General features: G+C 47.9%; 1 protein-coding gene across 3 annotated transcripts in view; it reads left to right on the top strand.

Moving 5' to 3' along the window:
- The window catches only part of ZNF532 (zinc finger protein 532), a 484821-nt gene that overhangs the window by 374645 nt on the left and 91878 nt on the right, over nucleotides 1-18298 (top strand). For all 3 annotated transcript variants that reach the window (XM_069627063.1, XM_069627061.1, XM_069627062.1), the window contains exon 7: nucleotides 6962-7237. In XM_069627063.1, the coding sequence (XP_069483164.1) occupies nucleotides 6962-7237 (276 nt within the window). The remainder of the gene's footprint in view (nucleotides 1-6961; nucleotides 7238-18298) is intronic.

Here is an 18298-nt window from a genome sequence, read left to right as displayed (position 1 = left end):
CATCCTCCCCGGCGCCATCAACCACGAGCCAACGCTCTGGCTCGGGTAAGAGGAAGGCCGAGCACCCGGCGAAGCTCCTGGAGAGACCCCGGTCGAGCTCGAAGGCCCCTTCGGAGGGGGAGCGAGGCGGTGATCCTCCCCCCAAGGAGAAGGCGGTGACCGCACCTATGGTGGTGAAAGCCTTGATCCACCCGGCCAAGGCCTCTATCGAGACAGTCGCGGCGGCCCTGGCTCAGCCTGTGGAGGCTAAACCCGTGGTGGCGACCTCGGGGCCCAGAGTCTCCCTGCCGCCGCAGAGGGAGTCCTCTTTCATGCCCATCGACAGGACCCCCGTGAAACCTCCGACGGAGAAGAAAAAGGGGGGGCAGGAGGTCGTCGTGGATTCGGCCTCAACCTCTGAGGAGGAGCTGATCGAAGTCTTAAGCCATGGCATTGGCGTGGAAGAAGACCAGCCTGTCGGGAGGGACCCCGACGTAGGAGACAACGAGAACGTCGAGGGTGCCGACGGGGCTCCTGACCGCCCGTCGGAATCCCCTCAACCAGTGCCGCAAGACAACTCGGCGGCCATTTTGTTGGCTATACAGTCCTTATGCTCGGAGATAAGGACGAGATTGCTGTTACCACCAACGGAGGAACCGCTCCCGACGGTGGACCCGGAGCCAGGCCCTTCTGGGAGCCCTCCTCCTAAGAGAAGAAGGATTCATCCTCCACCTCCTTTTCAACCATCGCGCCCTGCTCAGCCCTCCTCCCCGTCCACGACCCGTGGGGATGATACGGGGACTGACACGGCTGCGATGGGTACAGACGACAAGGTTTACGATGAGTATCTCCCGTCGTCACCTCCTCCCCGGGCTTCCCCGCCCGACGAGATTGGATCGTTTCATGCCATGATCGCCAGGGCATCCGAGCTTTTCCAGCTCTGCCCGGAAGAGAAGAAGAAGGAAGGTTTCCTTTATCAACGGCGCGAGACCAAGAGGAAGACGGTCCTTGCTGTACCTCTACTGGACGATATCTGGGATGAGGGTCTCGCCCTCCTCAAGAACCCATCCACAAAGCCTGCGAGAAGGGATCGGTATGAGAAGAAGTACCGGGTCCCGGACGTGGCCCCCTTGTGCCTTCGGGCACAGCCGAACCCGGACTCGGTTGTCTCCGCGGCGGCCAGGAAGAAAGCGGGGGGGTGGGGTGGCCTCGGCCTCTACGTCAACCTCGCCGCCGGACGGCGAGGGAAAGAAATTGGACACGATGGGACGCAGAGTCATCTCATCGGCAGTGATGACGATTAAGGCTGCCAACGCCTTGGCTATCGTAGCCCGCTACGACAGGGAGTTGTGGTACAGAATCGCCCCCCTGCTGGACTTCTTACCAGAGGACAAGAGGGTGGAGGCCCTAGAGATCTTGCAGGAAAGAGAAGTGGCGTCGGAACACGCCATTACGATAGCGACGGACATCGCTGACACTGGATTTCGCCAGTTGGGCAACGGCGTGTGCCTTAGGCGGCGTGGATGGCTCAAGGCAACTGACTTCCGTCAGGACGTGCAGACCAGAGTCTTGGACATGCCGTTCGACGGGAGCAACCTGTTTGGGAAAACAGTGGACGATTCCCTACAAGCCATCAAGACGGAGACGGCCCGGGCTCTTGGTGTTCTCCAGCAACGACGGCCGCCCTTTCGGAGCGGCAGAGGCAAGCAGGGTGCCTCCAAAGGTTCCGGCGGCGGATTTTCCACCTATCGTCAAGCGGCCCGTTCGTCGTCACAGGAGGCCTACAGGGGACGAGGCAAGTCGGGCGGACCCTGCCGTCGTCGCCAAGGAGGACAAGGCGGCAAAGCCTTGTCGAAGCAGGACTGAACCGGCCGTGGGGTCGGGCCCCCACCGAAGCACCCCGGTGGGAGGCCGGCTGGCGAGCTTAGTCAGCGTGTGGGAGTCCATCTCCACCGACCATTGGGTGCTGGACGCCCTGGCCCAGGGTCACGCGCTTGAGTTTCTAAAGAAGTGCCCGCGCGTCCCCCCGTGGCCAGGAAGGAACATCACGTCCCTCAACTTCTCTTGGAGGTAAAGGCGATGCTCAAGAAAGGCGCCATCGAGCTCGTCCCAAAGAGGCTTCGGGGCTCCGGAGTTTACTCAAGATACTTCCTCGTGAAGAAGAAGACGGGAGGATGGCGTCCCATCCTGGACCTACAACAACTGAACAAATTCATCAAGGCACAGAAGTTCCGGATGGTCACCCTCCAGCACGTCCTGGGTCAACTGGAGGAGGGTGATTTCCTGTCGTCGTTGGATTTGGAGGATGCCTACTTCCATATCCCCATCCTAAAGGGACACCGAAAGTTTCTCAGATTCGTGGTCCAAGGGCGTCACTACCAGTTCAGAGCCCTTCCCTTCGGATTGAGGTCGGCACCCAGGGTGTTCACCAAGTGCCTTGCACCGGTGGCGGCGCGGCTGCGCCTGGAGGGGATCCACGTCTACCCCTACCTGGACGACTGGCTCATCCGAGCAAAGACAAAGGAGCTCGCCGCGGAGCACACGGCGAGGACCGTCCAACTACTCGCGGACCTGGGATTCTCCATAAACTACGCCAAGTCCCACCTGGTGCCCGTGCAAGACGCACTGTTTCTGGGAGCGAAGCTCGACACAGTGTCGCTTCTGGCCTCTCCGTCGGAGGAAAGGACGAGGGCCATCTTGGGCAAGGTGCAGCGGATGCTGGTTGCGGACGCGGCCAGGGTGAGGTCCATCAAGTCCCTCCTCGGGATGATGTCTTCTTGCACTTATCTCATCCGCCTGTGCAGGCTTCGGATGCGCCCGTTACAGGAGTTCCTGGACGCTCGCTGGATCCAGACGACGGGCAGCTTCGAGGACAGGATCACACTCGACGAGAGCTACCGACGAGCGATCCGGTGATGGGGCTCCCGCGCGCATCTGACGGCGGGCATGGACTTCCAGACCCCAGGCCACCAGAAGACAGTGACCACGGATGCCTCCCTGGAAGGGTGGGGAGCGCACACCGAAAATCTGCACGCGAGGGGCCTTTGGCTGCCGACGGAGAAGTCCCTCCATATCAACGTCCTGGAACTCCGTGCAGTGTTTTGGGCCCTCAGGTCCTTTCTTCCGTCCCTCAAGGGCAAGGTGGTGAGGATCTTCACCGACAACACCACCACCATGTTCTACATCAGGAAGCAGGGCGGTACCAGATCCCCAGCCCTGTCCAAGGAGGCGCAGGATCTGTGGCATTGGGCCGTCGCCCAAGGGATGTTTCTGGTGCCGTTTCATCTAGCAGGAATAAAAAAACACCATCGCCAACTCGCTCAGCAGAGAGCTGCGCTCGTGCCACGAGTGGGAACTATGACATGATCTAGTGGACCACCTCTTCCGACAGTGGGGCACACCCCAGATCGATCTGTTCGCGACGGCGACGAACTCCAAGTGCCGGAGGTTCGCCAGCAGGTTTCCCCAGCCGAGGAGCATGGGCGATGCTTTCTCGTTCCCCTGGGAGGGCCTGTTCCTATATGCGTTCCCTCCATTGCCGCTGCTGATCCGGCTCATCAACCAGCTCAAGAGGTCATGGTGCAGGATGATCCTCGTCGCACCGGCGTGGCCGAGGCAGATATGGTTCCCGGACCTTCTGGACTTGTCAGCGTCCCCGTCAATCAAGCTGCCAGTGGATGCGGATCTTCTCTCCAGGGAAGGAGGCGCCATCCTCCATCACTACCCGAAGTCGCTGAACTTGCAGGCCTGGCTCCTGCAGCGTTAGAGTTTGGAGGTTACGACATACCGGCCGACTGCAGAGAGGTTCTTGCAAAGGCCAGGGCGTCCTCAACTCTTAAATGCTATGGACACAAATGGAAGAGGTTCTCTGTCTGGTGCCACGCACAGAAGATTAACCCTCTACGGATTACGGCTCCTCAAGTACTGCCGTACCTGCTGACGCTGGCCAAGGCTGGACTGGCGCACGCTTCCATCAAGATTCATCTTGCTGCGATCTCCCGATACACCAGAACCACGGGACGGACGTCTTTGCAGTCTCATCGTCTGGTGAAAGAATTCATGAATGGACTGTTCAGATCGTTCCCGCCGGTGAAGGCCCCGGCCCCGGCGTGGGAGCTCAACGTGGTGCTGACCAAGCTCATTGGACCTCCGTTCGAGCCTCTGCACTCAGCTCGGTTGAAGTTCTTGTCGTGGAAAACAGCGTTTCTTGTGGCCATCACCTCCGCACGACTGGTGGGAGAGATCCAGGCCCTTTTCTGCAAGTCCCCGTACTTGACATTTCACGACACAAGGGTAGTGCTCAGGACGCACCCCTCCTTCATGCCCAAGGTGTCGTCGGACTTCCACCTCAACGAACCCTTGGTGTTGCCTGTTTTCTTCCCGTCGCCTTCGTCGCCGGCTGAAAGGACTTTGCACTCGCTGGATGTGGCTAGAGCGCTGAAGTTCTACGTGGACCGCACAAAGAGTTTTCGGAAAACGTCACAACTTTTTGTGAACTTTGGACCTGTCAATCAGGGGAAGGCTCTCTCGAAGGCTTCCATTTCCAGATGGCTCTCCGGCTGTATCATGTACTGTCATCGGTTGGCAAACCGACCGCTGCCTGGCCGTCCGAGAGCCCATTCCACCAGAGCGATCGCAGCTACCACGGCGTTCCTATCTGGTGTGCCCTTGCTGGACATCTGCAGGGCTGCTACGTGGAGGTCGACGCACACCTTCACGAAATTCTACTGCGTCGATCGGGATTCCAGGGAGGAGTCCAGGGTCGGCCAAGAGGTGCTGCGCAACCTGTTCGCCTAAGGTGAGCCTGGTGAGGAGGTAATAATTGCTTAATGTTGAGTTTTGGATGTAATGCTTAATGTTGAGCCTTTGCCACCTCCCGTGGTTGTGCATGTGTGTACTGCTATGTATTCTTTTATTCATGAGCATGTGAATCCATTCCAGACCCCATGCTGGAGAAGGAACAAGTTACTTACCTGTAACTGTTGTTCTCCAGCATGGGTCTGGCATGGATTCACATGCGAACCCTCCCGCCTACCCCCTTGCGGCTCTTCACTTGGTCATACTGCCACTTCACGTGCTACCAAATCTGAGGCGGGGCTTAGGGAGATGGCAGTCATTGGCTGTGGTCAGTATGACCCAGAGATCAGTGATTGGTTACTACTACTACGAAAGACAGATCAGAAACGAAACTGATACTGATTTTTCTTTACCGGGGATTCCCAGCCTGACGACGGGGAATATTCATGAGCATGTGAATCCATGCCAGACCCTGGCCATGCTCGAGAACAACAGTTACAGGTAAGTAACTTGTTCCTTCTGCAGTGCCCCGTGCCTTTCTGACCCCTTGCCTGGGTCTTCTTGTTCTCTGATGGGACCCTGCAGTTCAGGCCCCCCTGGGGGGGGGTCCTCCCTTAGGTTGGAACACATCCCAGGTTCCCACCTGGGAGCCCACACCTAATCTCTGTCCCCCTTCAATTGAAAGGCACGCTGACTAGTGGGAGCACACTCCTAGTTCACTGCAGGGGGCCGGTTCCTCCTGTTTTGTACCCCTGTGCTGTTCTGTCCCCTTGCCTTGGCCCTCTATTATGGGAGGGCACACTTCAATTCAGGCCCCCAATGACTCCCTGCACTCCTGGTGCATTGCCCCCTTCTTCTGCTTCCTCTCATAAATTGTGACAGTTGTTGCTGGGCGGGCGGCAGGCAGGCTAGTCCCTCCTGGGGTCTTGGCCTTCTGCGCAAGGACCGCCTCACCTCTGGAACTCCGCCGGCCTATGGGTCGCGGTGAAGGCTGTCTCTGTGCTTCTGCCTGGCAGTAAAGTTACTTTCACTTTCCCGCTGGAGTTAACAGGACGGTTTTCTCCACTTTCCTGTGTGCGTGTTTCTCTGCTCCGACGTTTCCCCCACCTCCTGGCTGTTGTAGTGTAGTCTTGTCTTGTCACTGGCCTGGGTGCTTGCTGTAAGAATGTTGGTGCATGAATGCAGCTCAGGAGAATGTTGGGTGGATCTGTGTGTGAATATTCTGAAAGTATCAGTTGGGAGCCTGAGCTGGGGATGGCTGGATGGCCGGTGGGTCCACTCCTTTGTTAGTTATGTTTATACCCATCCATGTTCCTGTCAGTGTCTATAAGTGACTGTACATATATACAAGAGAAACTGGAGTAATGTACATAAGGAACATTTGTAAAATAAAGCCTTGCCTGGAACCAAATCTAGACTCCACAGCAGGTCTGTGCTTCAGTGATGCATCCTGATGTCTAGTGAAAGGCTTTACAACACTGGCACTCTGCTACCCCGTCTGGAGGTGGGGGTCCATGCGGGGCGCTCAGTCTGCTTTTACGATCCCGTGGTCCAGAGGTACGTGTTTAGGCTGTCTGCATGTGCGCGCCCCCTGTTGTCCTTCCTTTGCATTTTAAATTGACGTTTAAAGACATTTTTGGAGGCAAGATAGCTCCAATGTTTGAATACCAAATAGTAGTAGATTGGTTCAAAATCAAGTCATTTTACATCTGTGAACATTGTTATGTTAGCATGTTTTTCTAATTCTACTAATCAGCACAACAGTGGTTTTGGAGAGCCTTTATTTTAAAAGAGAGCTTAAATATGACTGACTGAGCATCATGCCTTCCTGACCCATTTCGGTGCTCCTTCTTGCTCTATTCTCAGGGGCGATTAACGTTGGTTTGCTCCGAAAAATCGAACATCCGTTGTACTATTTCAGATTGCCCATGTAATATCACGTATTACTTGTTTTAAAAGTGGTAGGAATCTGTCACGATTTCGCAAATGTTGTACAATTCATTATATAATTATCTTGAAGGTGTAGAAAGTGACACACATTTTACAGTATTAGCCCTTGCAATATGGTCATCTTTTTTTTTGTTGTCATGTCTTGCTCGTATCCTGTTATCCTTTTTCTATGGAATTTACACTGTAAGCTGAGTTTTTATTTTGAATGTTTATTGTATTCATTCTAAATTTATAGACTATGCATGGAACGTTGAAAAGTGTTGAAGGTCCGCCAAATCTAGGCATAAACCTTCCAATAAGCACTAAACCATCTCTTCAGAATTCAACAAGTCATACTAAGGATGATGCCAAGCCAGCACATGGGATCGAACACCTGGAGAAGAAACCTATGCCTGTAATTAAATCTGCAGTGGTTAGAAAAGGAAATACAGGATGGACATGCTGGGATTGTGATGAACTATTCCTACACAGAGACGCTTATATAACTCATATGAAGAAAGACCATGGAAAGGTAAGTTGCTCATATATATTGCCACAGTGAACATAGTTCTCAGGGATAAAAGTGCCATATATTTTACATGTGAATGTAAGTAGTTAATGAGAGTATCCCAGAAGCACTAACTTTCAACCTCTAATATGATCTATTGTAGTATGTGTGTTCCCTATTGACTTCATCTGAACAGTCCCGCACAGTTATATTAAAGAAAAAAGGAAACAATCTTGCAGTGTATGATTTATAAAGTGTTTATTTCAAAATGTGTACACTATTCAAGACAATCCAATAAAGGGTATTGGAAGCTAAATGGAAATCATTTCATAATAGAAGCCATGAAGAAATGGGAAATGAGTATATGAGGCTATACCTAAATTTATATGAAGACAATCTTTAAGACGAAACACTCAACTATTCAATTCAGAAAAATGTGAAGAATTTAGAATAAACGCTTTACGGTACATAAAGCGCAAGTTTGAATCCTTTTTGCTTTAATATCATGTAAGTAGTTACTTTATAGTTGCTAACTGACACTAATGCAGCACTTTTGTAAATATTATGGCAGAAGTATGATTTTGGTGGATTGGAATGCAGTGGTCCAATCTTATACGCAAGTCATGCACATGCAGGTAAGTAATCCTATGAGGCTAGAATTAAAATTTCAGAAATAATTAATTTAAATACTAATTTCTCATGCTGTGTCCCTCCTTGTGCCACAGTTACTTGCTCAAATTGTAGGACCCAGTCAAACTGAATGCATTTAAGCAAACACGCAATCTGCTGTTGGTCTTTCCTACTGTATTTGGTCTCTAGTGAGCCTGGTCTACGTGTGCTTTTCCTCGCTCGGGCATGGCTTGCTATTTGTGCTCACTTTATTTCTATTGTGAATACCGCAAATTAAATTGCTTCTCAGCACACAGGTCTTCCATGTCGATTTAACAGTTTGTGACACAGTATTTATTTATTTTGACATTTGTATAGCGCACCTAACCCAGAGGCATCTAGGCGCTTTTTGATTAAGAAGGATGGTTACATTAGTGGTTTACATAGGTATTGGGTTACAGACGTTGCTTGCATAGGTTACAGAAGTTGTTTGCATAGGTTACAGACATTATTTACGTTAATTACATCACCATGGGGTTATCGTGATTACATCGACAAAAACTTGGATACATTGTTTTTCGGTAATCTTGTGAGCAGAAGGCAGGATGTGTTATGGTTGTTGGGGGAAGGTGGTGGTGGTGGTGGGGGAGGATGCTAGGTGTAGGTAGGTGTATACTAGAAGTGCATTTAGGTGTCTTGGGAGAAGAGCCAGGTTTTAAGACCTGTAGTAGTTTCGGAATGAGCAGTAGAGCCAATGCTGGTTTCTGCAGCAGCTCTCAGGCATCCCTGGGTCGTCGTCGTCTTTGTATCCCTTCGGCTCCAGTGGTCGACTTTATTGCCAGGCCCAGCGCTTCTGATTATAACCAGAAAATGGTCTGGGGTGAGCCAAGCCCTCCAATAAGAACAAAAGTGAAAATTAGAGGTTGACATTCAGCTTCCCAGAATCTGGCTAGCAGCATCCAAGCTCCTGGAAGAAATAATATGGATTGGGACAGACAGCGCCTCCTCACCTTCAGCCAGCACACACAAAGTAGATCCTTTGCAAGCTTTTTGCAATGAGCCTGTCAAGGTGCACAAAGAAAGGGAGCCCTCCCCGACCTGAAAAGGTATAACAATGGCCAACAAAGTACATGCCATCTTGAACAGGACTTAAAACAAGAAGAGGGGCCATTTTGAGTTAGGCGGTCTTATTTAGTGCATTAACACAGCTCGAAAAGCAGCCCAGGACAATGCATCCAAAATATAGGCAGAAAATTAGTGCTTGCCACTAGCCTGTTCAGAGGATGTCTGAAAGTAGGAAAATTCTACTTAAAACAGAGAGAAAGGGACACAAACGTACCCCACAGTACTCGATGGAAGATGGATTTTGCTACAAACAGTAAAATACAAAAGCCATAAAAGGAGATGACCACTCCTGCTCTGTTAGGACGAGGGACTTGTCCCAAACAGCACACTGCATAAGATGGGGGGTAATGCCATAGGAAAACATGAAGCCAAAACTAAGGCTGAAGTTTCTCCACACTGGAACCTTCTAAGAAGTGTACAGTGTTCTCAGAACAAAGGAAAATGAAGGTGGTGAGTGAGCTACAGTTTCACTCACCTTCAAAGTCCATGTAGAGACATCCCAGTGAGTCCATAGGACAGAGGATGTGTGATTTTGAAAAAGAAAATCTCCTTATCAGCAATTATATAACATGACCAGGTAGCAAAGGTTTCATTATATCTGTACATTCATAAAGAAGAGACTAAGTAAGCAAACAAGGGCTTTGGGGGTGCAGGTTTTTGGCATCATGGGTTGGAGGGGCGTTTCATAATGTTAGTTAAATGCAGGACAATGGACTTTTGAAGAAAATGCAGCTGACATGAAATCACAGGTTTAATGTGTTGGGGGTAAGAAAGAAACCCGGGTGGAGTTTATGATAAACATGTTGCCGATCGTATATATTAAACAAACATTTGGCTTTTGTTTTGGCATAGGGTAGGCATTTGCATGGCACTGCCATAATGATACTTTCAGGCCATAAGATGCCAGCAGCTGGAAAGTGGTGCATTTACCTAGGCATATGATAGCAGTGCCTGGAAAATGCCCATCAGATACCAATACACAAGTCAAAACTGAACTGTGGGCTTCGCCAATGAAGATTTTAAACTGGACTTCAGTGCAATTGGCAATACACTAACAGTGTACTGTAGGCACTAATCAGCCATTATTCATTAATATTTGATTTAACCATTGATTCCTTGAGATCCTTACAGCTATCCCTTCCCCCACAGATTACCCTTACGGACAGCACCACCAGCAGTGATTATCCTGATGAAGGCCACTACCACCTCGGGCTCTCACCCAGCCCTGTCTGGCCGAAACACTTCTGTGTCGATGTTTTGTGGCACAACTCCTGTGTATATGTGTTTATAGATAGTGTTGTGTACACCATTGTGTTTAGAACCCATGGAATTACCACAGTCCTGGGTCGCACCCTGTAAATATTCTATGTCACTAGTTACCCGTACTGCATACTTGTGCATCACTGTGGAAACTGTTCCTCGACAATAAGATACTCACCTGTATTTCCCTTGTAAAATAAAAGCCTGTCCAAAAAACTTTCAAGCTTATCGAAAGTCTTGTAAATGTTTAAATATATACATATGTGCAAAATCGTTTTGGAGGCAAAATAAAATAGCTTCTAAACTAGACAGCTGTCTACGGATCTCTCCCCCTGATTTCTAGCATTTTGCATACAGGTACCCTGCTGGGCATATCAGGACTCCACCATGCCCCCTTTATATATTATTGCTCTAACGTATACTTTTGTTTTGTCTCTGTATATGCACCTCTTCATTAAGCAGATTTCTGTGGCATTGCTAGTTTGGTGGTACAGTGCAAAACCGGAAGGTAGCTCAGTGGGTTATACACCTGCTGCATGCTGTTAACGCAGCAGAGCGGATTCAGCCTTTCATATTTCCAAGTTGGATAAAAGGATTACGATTGATTTGGGTAATAATACTCAATCTTTTTAAAATACCAGGATACAATTCAGTTTGTGGTCTGTAGTATCCTGAAATGGTCAATATTATTAATAATCGCTCTTTATATATAAAAAAGAAAATAAATTAAACGTGTGGCAGCATTGCAGCATTGAACTATGTACCTTTCTGAAGCAGCCACGCACAGCTGGGCACACAAGGCTTGTGCTAGTCGTTCAGTGACTGGGAGAGAGGAGACAGCCTCCCCTGGATGCGGCTATAGAATGTGTACATATTTTCTTTGCCACAACAGTGCCCTGTTCACACAATGCACGAGCCGCCTTCACAGCGAGTAGCTGCAGCTGGCCAGGGCTGTACGGAGACAGGACAGGGGCGTCTTGAGAAGCACAGGGGGAAATAACAATATTTAAGTGGACCATATTGAAAAAGATGAGCTTAACTTCAAATCAGTCATTTCTGGGCTCACATGGCAGTCTTCCAAGTTATGAAACGTGTTATATGTCGTCAGTGGGAAGCTTCCATTCGCAACCACACTGAAGCTTCCATTCGCTACCAGAAAACTGAGGAGGGAGGCATGGGGTAACGAAGGAATCCGGAAAGGGCGATGTTTGTTTTAGGGACGAGGGAAAGGGTCTATAATATGATATGATATGGCATTTATAGCGCAGTCAGGTCGGTTTCTTCTACAGTGCTTAAGCTGCTTCAAAGCACTGCGAGGGAACAGGAGAGGATGGGAAAGTAAGGATGGGTTCAAGTATGATGGAATGAGTCTATGGCCGAGAACAAGGAAGGGAAGTCGTTGTTACGTATATAGGTATAACATCACTTCCAAGAGCTGTGGTGGAGCTAAAAATAGGAGGGGGTGCATAATTAGAGGTATGGGGGCAAAGGATCATTGTGTTATGGTAGGATGGCTGCTTTTTAAAGGCGCTCTAGACACTGACTTGTCTGGAGGGGCACAAGGCGGAGAAGCTGAGGGTGGGGGTAAGAATGTAAGGGAGATTTGAAGGGACACAAACAGAAGTCAGGAGGATGGATAAAGTGAGGAAAATCTAGGAAATAGCAACATGTTGGTTAAAAGAAGGGTGCAGCCACTTCAATAAACGGGCTGTTGTCCATTGCACCCAATGCTTTTTGAAGGTAACAGGCACACAGTAGAAGTGAGGAGATAGGCTTGGGGCACTTACCTGTGAGCCAGACCCAGGGCTATGGCACGAGTTCGATCCAGGTTCAGCCAGAAAAGGACCTTCCTATTGGTCCCGTCCAGATTTGCTCCGGTTGCTTTCCGAATCGGACCAGTAGATTAGTGTTCCAGAGCCCTGCCCTTCGCTTCCCTCCCGCCAAGGGTCATGCTGGGGAGTCAGCCTCAACTGGCTCAACCAACGCCTTCCTCCTCCGGAAACCTCTGCTGCAACCTGTAGAGCCCTGCTCGAAACAAAAAGGCTTACTACTAACACACAATGCACAGCCAATCAGGTGCTCCTTACATCAAAAACACTAACCAATCCCCCACAAGTCACTAGATGTACGTTTTCAGTGCCAGTTTAAACCAAAACATACTCTTATACTAACTTGCTTATTCATAATCAAAAATACTGTAAAATGTGTTGCATAACTTGAAAGGTGCAATTAATATATTTTAAAGCATCAATCAAGTCAAATAACGTCTTTTGAATAACATTAACAGATTGCGTCTGCCATTTTGGAAATAAAAATGGCTGACAAATTCACCACACAGTAGAAAATCAGCCAAAGAGTGCAAAAAGAAATGTGTTGAGGGAGGAGATGGGTGGGAATGGGAGGAAACCCTATAGATTTAAATTGACAATGGGCGTTAAATGGATCTCAATCCTCATATGTCAACCTGCATTGAAAAGCATTACAAACCTGCATTCAAAGCCCCTATTTCAAGCTCTCATGTTAAAGCTCTTATTTTAATGTTAATAGTTTTGGCTTTATAGGTAGCGCTTTCAGAGCCACCTAAAAGCCAAAACTAAAAAGGACTAACACCTCCTGACGTGCATGTAATTTGAACATTGCAAGTCATCTTGTTACCTCTACCTCATTCCTCTCGATAAAGTACGAACACCTACGGTACCAGCAGTAACCCTATTACGCAGTTTGAGACATTGTCCCTTATATATATTTTATTACATTTCATTTTAAGGAATACTTCGGATTGAAATGTGCAATACAGACCTTAAACGTCATGATATAATATTTACTGAAAAGACCTCGGTTTTGCACTGTCCTTGTATTTTGAATTTAGCAGAATTAAATAATAAATGCTTGCTCTACGCTCCACCTGGTGAACACTTGTTGATTTTGATGGACATGCTCATGTGTGGGTTGGATTTCTGCAGGCTCCTTTCATCTATCATTGGCTCTCAGTTAAGTAACTCAATTTAGACACAGTTAAGCATATCGGCTACAAATGCCTCTGGTGTTTATGAAGTGTGCCATGAGGGGCATTGGGTTTAGAGAAATATTGTGGTTATGGTAATCCAGAACAGGACTGCGAGACTTGTCTTCGGTCTCAAGCCCTGGGATCGTATCTCTCCAGCTCTGAAATCCCTTCATTGGCTCCCAGTGGATGCAAGGGTTCAATTCAAAACCCTTTGCATTATCCACAAGGCTTTCAGGTGCCTGGGTCCAAAATACCTTCAAGTATGCCTCCGTAAATACCTGCCCTCTCGAGCTCTTCAATCCTCTACCTCCAACTCCCTCAGGGTCGGTCGTTTTTCAAAGAAACTAGCTGGGGGTAGATCTGTCTTTGGCTGTGGCCTCCCTTTGGAACAGCCTCCCTGCCACCCTGAAACTTCAGGAGAACCATCTCCAGTTCCGGAAGCACCTCAAGACCTTCCTCTTTGCTTCTGCCTTCGCCCCCATTATCCCCTGCTGATCTGTTTCTCTTCTCGGCACTGTGCACCTGGCCACCGTCTGTCCTCTGGGCCCAGTTACCAACTCACCCTGCCACGCTCTTGCTCTGCCTCCGGGCCACACCTTGCACTGGGGCCTGTATCTGTACCCATAGAGTCCCCCACGCCCCTGTCTTTTTTCTGCACTTATCCGACATGCCCTGTCTGCTATACTCGGCACTTGCCACTTGCTGGCTGCACTACCACCGTTTATTGCCTTTATTATTTATTTTATTTATTTATTATTTATCTGTTTCTCTTCTGCTCTGCACTTTACACTTCTCCCCCCCTTCCATGCACTTTTCCCCTTTTCCCTTTCCCAGGCACTTGCGCGTTCTCAATTTCACTGGGCCTAGTAAGATCGTCGTTTTGACCTCCCCTGTGACCCTCCCTTGCCTTGTCGCACTCTGAAACACTTGTGTACCAGCGCAATATAAATAAAATATCAATTCAATTCAATGGCATATTGTGCAGAGTGCTGGGGTGTTCAGGCACAAGAATGGCACAATATCACTGCTCAAAGGATATGTCTTAAAGAACAAGGTAGAGAGGGAGGGCTTAAGTCACTATGGTCTCAGAAAGTGGACCATGGGGGACGGCCGACTTCACAGCACCATTATTCTGGTCTTTGGGGCTCAGAGGCGTTGGTGCCAGGCTTCACAGCACCTGTTTTTCTAAACAAATAAACTTCCACTTGATAGCAGTGTATAGACAATGTACAATTCAAGAATAGCAATATAACATAATACATCAGCTGAATTACAATCAAAGATGACTTCGGGTATGGTGACCAGTATTGCATGGTTGAAATTAACAGTATATTCTTTTTTTTAACAAGATAAGGTACATGGCAGTGGAGGTTGTATATTAATATTAATTGGCAGTTTTAAATAACGTTCATACGTTTGTCGTGTGTCTTAGCTCTGTAGTACTATGACAACTTGCAATGCTCATATTAACATTCCCATATTGTACAGTCAGCTAGAGTTTCCTTGTATGTTGTTCAAATATGCAAACTAGTAGATTTTGAGTTTAAAACCTTTCACCAGTAGTTCTCCATAGGTCTTCTCTTATACCTGAGACCAGGCCAAGTCCATCTACTGGATTTGTAGATTAAGCCCTGGTTATCCATCCATTTTATGGCTATTTGACGCTCTATATTTTTTTTTTAGATGTCCCTTAATAAGCATAGCACAGGAGCCCAGTTTGAGGTCGTTTTACAGCATATCCATGTCATTTGGAGAAAATCTGCATCCGAGCTATTACATTTGGGTGGTTATAGGATCTATCAGATGCACATTGGATGATCCTGCATGGTGTGTAATATGCTTGTTGTAGGTAATTGGATATGTTTAGGTTTATGGTTCATAGACATTTTGTGTATTCACCTTACATATTCTCACCCATTGCTCGTCTGATATCACAACACTTAAACTTACTTTCCCATCTTTCTTTGGCCATCGGGCAGTGTTCTTTTGTTGCCTAACCATTTTATATAGTATTCAAATTCTATATTCAGGTTATTAGGCATCATCGATAGATTGGTATTAGGCAAGATTGTATGCAGTACCCTTAGGTTGCACTACAACAACCCTGACCTCCTAGCAGTAGTAACCCAACCTTTGGTATACGTCTGTACTACACAGGTTGGTAGTGTGGCCAAGTAGCCAGGCTTATCTCAAGAGGGGTCCTTGTGAGCTGTAGGGAGTGACACAGAGGTTCACAGTGACAAGTATTCAAGCAGATACTTACACACAGTTTTTCTTGATAAAACAATTATTCATTTATTTACCAGTAAGTTAATATAAGCCTTCTTCAGAAGGGAGCACTGTGAAACACCACACAAATATACTTCAAAATTACACAATCGCTTAGTTCAGAATCAGTAAATAGCCATTTGGGATGGCATACAGCAGAGACCCACACTCTCAGGTGACTTCAATTACTAGGGTGTTGTTGACATTAATGTATTACTGTTGGCATTCAGAATTTGTTAAGAGCAAGTCAAAGGGAAAGATTATTTAGAGCAAACAAGATACCACAAATATTTCTTAAGCAGGCAAATACTTTCAGATCCCCCAACAAGAGTCATTCATTTAAAACAGGCTAAGCCAAAGTCAATAGGCAAGAGAGAGTCTATATGAGCTGAAGCGCTTCTTTGAAGGTGGATAGAAAAGTCAATGTTTCAGAAGTCTTTGAAGAAAAAGATTAATCAATGTAGGGCCTGAAGCATCAGTCTTGTGAGTGGTAGAAGATGCAAGCAACTCTACAGGAAGAGGTAAGTTCTCTTAGACGTTGTAGAGTACCTTTAAAATGAAGAAAAGATGCAGCAGATGACTCCTGTTCCTGTGCAGCTCTGCATATCTCACTGTTCCTTGGCCTCTGTCGCGGGGTCAAGAGGGAGGACGTCGGGGGACTACTGCACTGCACTGGGATGGTCAAATCTTGCAACCGGCACACTTCACTTTCAGTGGCTGTTCAGTATTTCAGCTCCTTGCGTCTATCGCAAATAGCAACGCTGTGGTTCCTGGCTGTCAAGATGGACTTTCCTTGCTTCTGGAGTCCCACACTCTGTTGAGGGGACTCAGGCTCGGTCAGTCCTGCTTTCTGGGAGCCCAAAGGATCTTCCTGGAGCTCTTGGCCAACTTAAAAGGAACGCACACAAACTGGTGTTCCTCTCCCTGGCTCTACAGTTTCCAGCAGCAACTCTGTGGAAATTCAACGAGCTCTGAGATGGATGTCCAGATGGCTTACTTTGGAGTTGATTGGTCCCACCAAGGGGAGAAGGGAGAAGTTGTCCTTGCAGGGGCTTCTCTGACGATACGAACTTGGTGTTTCAGCACTGCAGCAGGGCTTCAACGGGCAAACCAACGGCCCAGGAGTTGCAGCAGGCGTCCTCTTAAAGTTCTTCTTCGGTTCCTTCGTCCAGTGGTCGACTATCCCTGCCAAGCCAAAAGACACGCCTTTTATACAGTTCTCGCCCTTTCATTCCAGCCTAGCTGTCACTCACCCAGCAAGGGGGGCTGTTCCTGCCGGACAGTCAGCCAGCCAATCACCGCAGACTGCATTTGGGTCTCCTAGGAGACTAAGCACAGGGAGTTTCAGGCACCTCCCTCATTTCCTGCCTACCCCAGACACCCTGGAGCCAGAGGCGGGCTTCACTTGTGAATCCCGCCAAAGACAAAATGAACAAAGGGATCAAACCTGATTTGGCGCGCAGAGTAAATCTCAAGAAGGACCTTTCCACAAAGAAATGACAAAAAAAGAAGACTGGGCCATTTTGACAAAAATGGCACCCTTGGGTGCTTTACTGTAGCTGCAAATGCAGCCCGCGGTAAATGCACACCACGGTAGTAAAAACGAAACCACTGCCACCAGCCATTCAGTGAGGAAAGGGAAACATAAAAAATGTTACCTGAGAAGCTAGTATCTCCAGCACCCTATTGTAAGAAAGTTACAAACGGTAAGTAAAGTCAATTTCACTTTACTGTTCTGGGAAACAGTAGTTCATCCCAGAGAAGGTAGTTAAACCTTGGGAAATCTAAGAGACTTCCCTGTGTCACTGCACTAAAGGTGCTGTGTGACACAATGTAAAAGATGATGCCTATGGAGTTTGTCAGACTCCACAACCAAAAGCAACACAAAGCTCAGAAATCACTTTAAAATACATGAGAGAATGGGGAAAAAGGGTCTCACTGCCTCCAGGTAAAAAAATCAAGTCCTCAAAATCCAGCAAAGCTGCTGGCGCGGTATCTAAGGTAAAGGGAATTGGCACTTTTCTGAGAATTCTCCCTAACAATTGGTCATTGGGTTATTCACTGGTGCCAACGAGAACATAGGAAGATTGTTGCCAATTCCCCCTTAATCCTCAAATATAGCATTGGATATAGTAATGGTGTACCACCCATTTCCACCAATTCCTCCCTCGTTATACCTCCCCTGCCTTAATAGATTGTCTACCTTCACTATTCCTAGTTTGGCCAGTACCCCGCAGGTACTCTAGTTGAATGACATGTTAAGGTGCCAAATCCTATCAATATACACGTTTACGGGTCCTGAATGTGCTGTATTACATGTATTGCCATACATATCATATTAATAACAGTTCTATCTCTAAAATGGTTGCTGTTTGTGTTTTTTTTTTGTTGCTTTTTATAAACATACAAACATACCCAATACTAAACAGGCTTCATTACAGCAGTGCAATCATCTATGTATACATATGTATCACTATGAGCTTCCTGCAGGCTACTATCCCCTCTTCAACCCCCTCCCACTCGCTGTACAATCGTCTGTTGCAGCATTGTCCATTGTTCATCGCATATCCGTGCCTCTGCCACAAATCCCACTAACACCTTCCCCCTTTTGGTCCCTTTTACTTGTATACTCCAATCAACATCTTCTGTGTCCAGAGAAAACAGTCTGTTTCAATACGTTCCAGGCTTCTATCCATTCGCTCCTTTCATGCATACCACCTTGCAGCGCCTTGTACCACACCGCAGTCTCTGCTAATGACCACCTTTTAAGATCTGTCCACCATGCCTCTATTTGGGGACCCTCAGTCGATTCCCAC

Source organism: Ambystoma mexicanum, chromosome 6p (assembly GCF_040938575.1).
Source record: "Ambystoma mexicanum isolate Mex_15411 chromosome 6p, UKY_AmexF1_1, whole genome shotgun sequence".
Classification (NCBI taxonomy): Eukaryota; Metazoa; Chordata; class Amphibia; order Caudata; family Ambystomatidae; genus Ambystoma; species Ambystoma mexicanum.
This window is presented reverse-complemented; position numbering and strand designations above follow the sequence as displayed.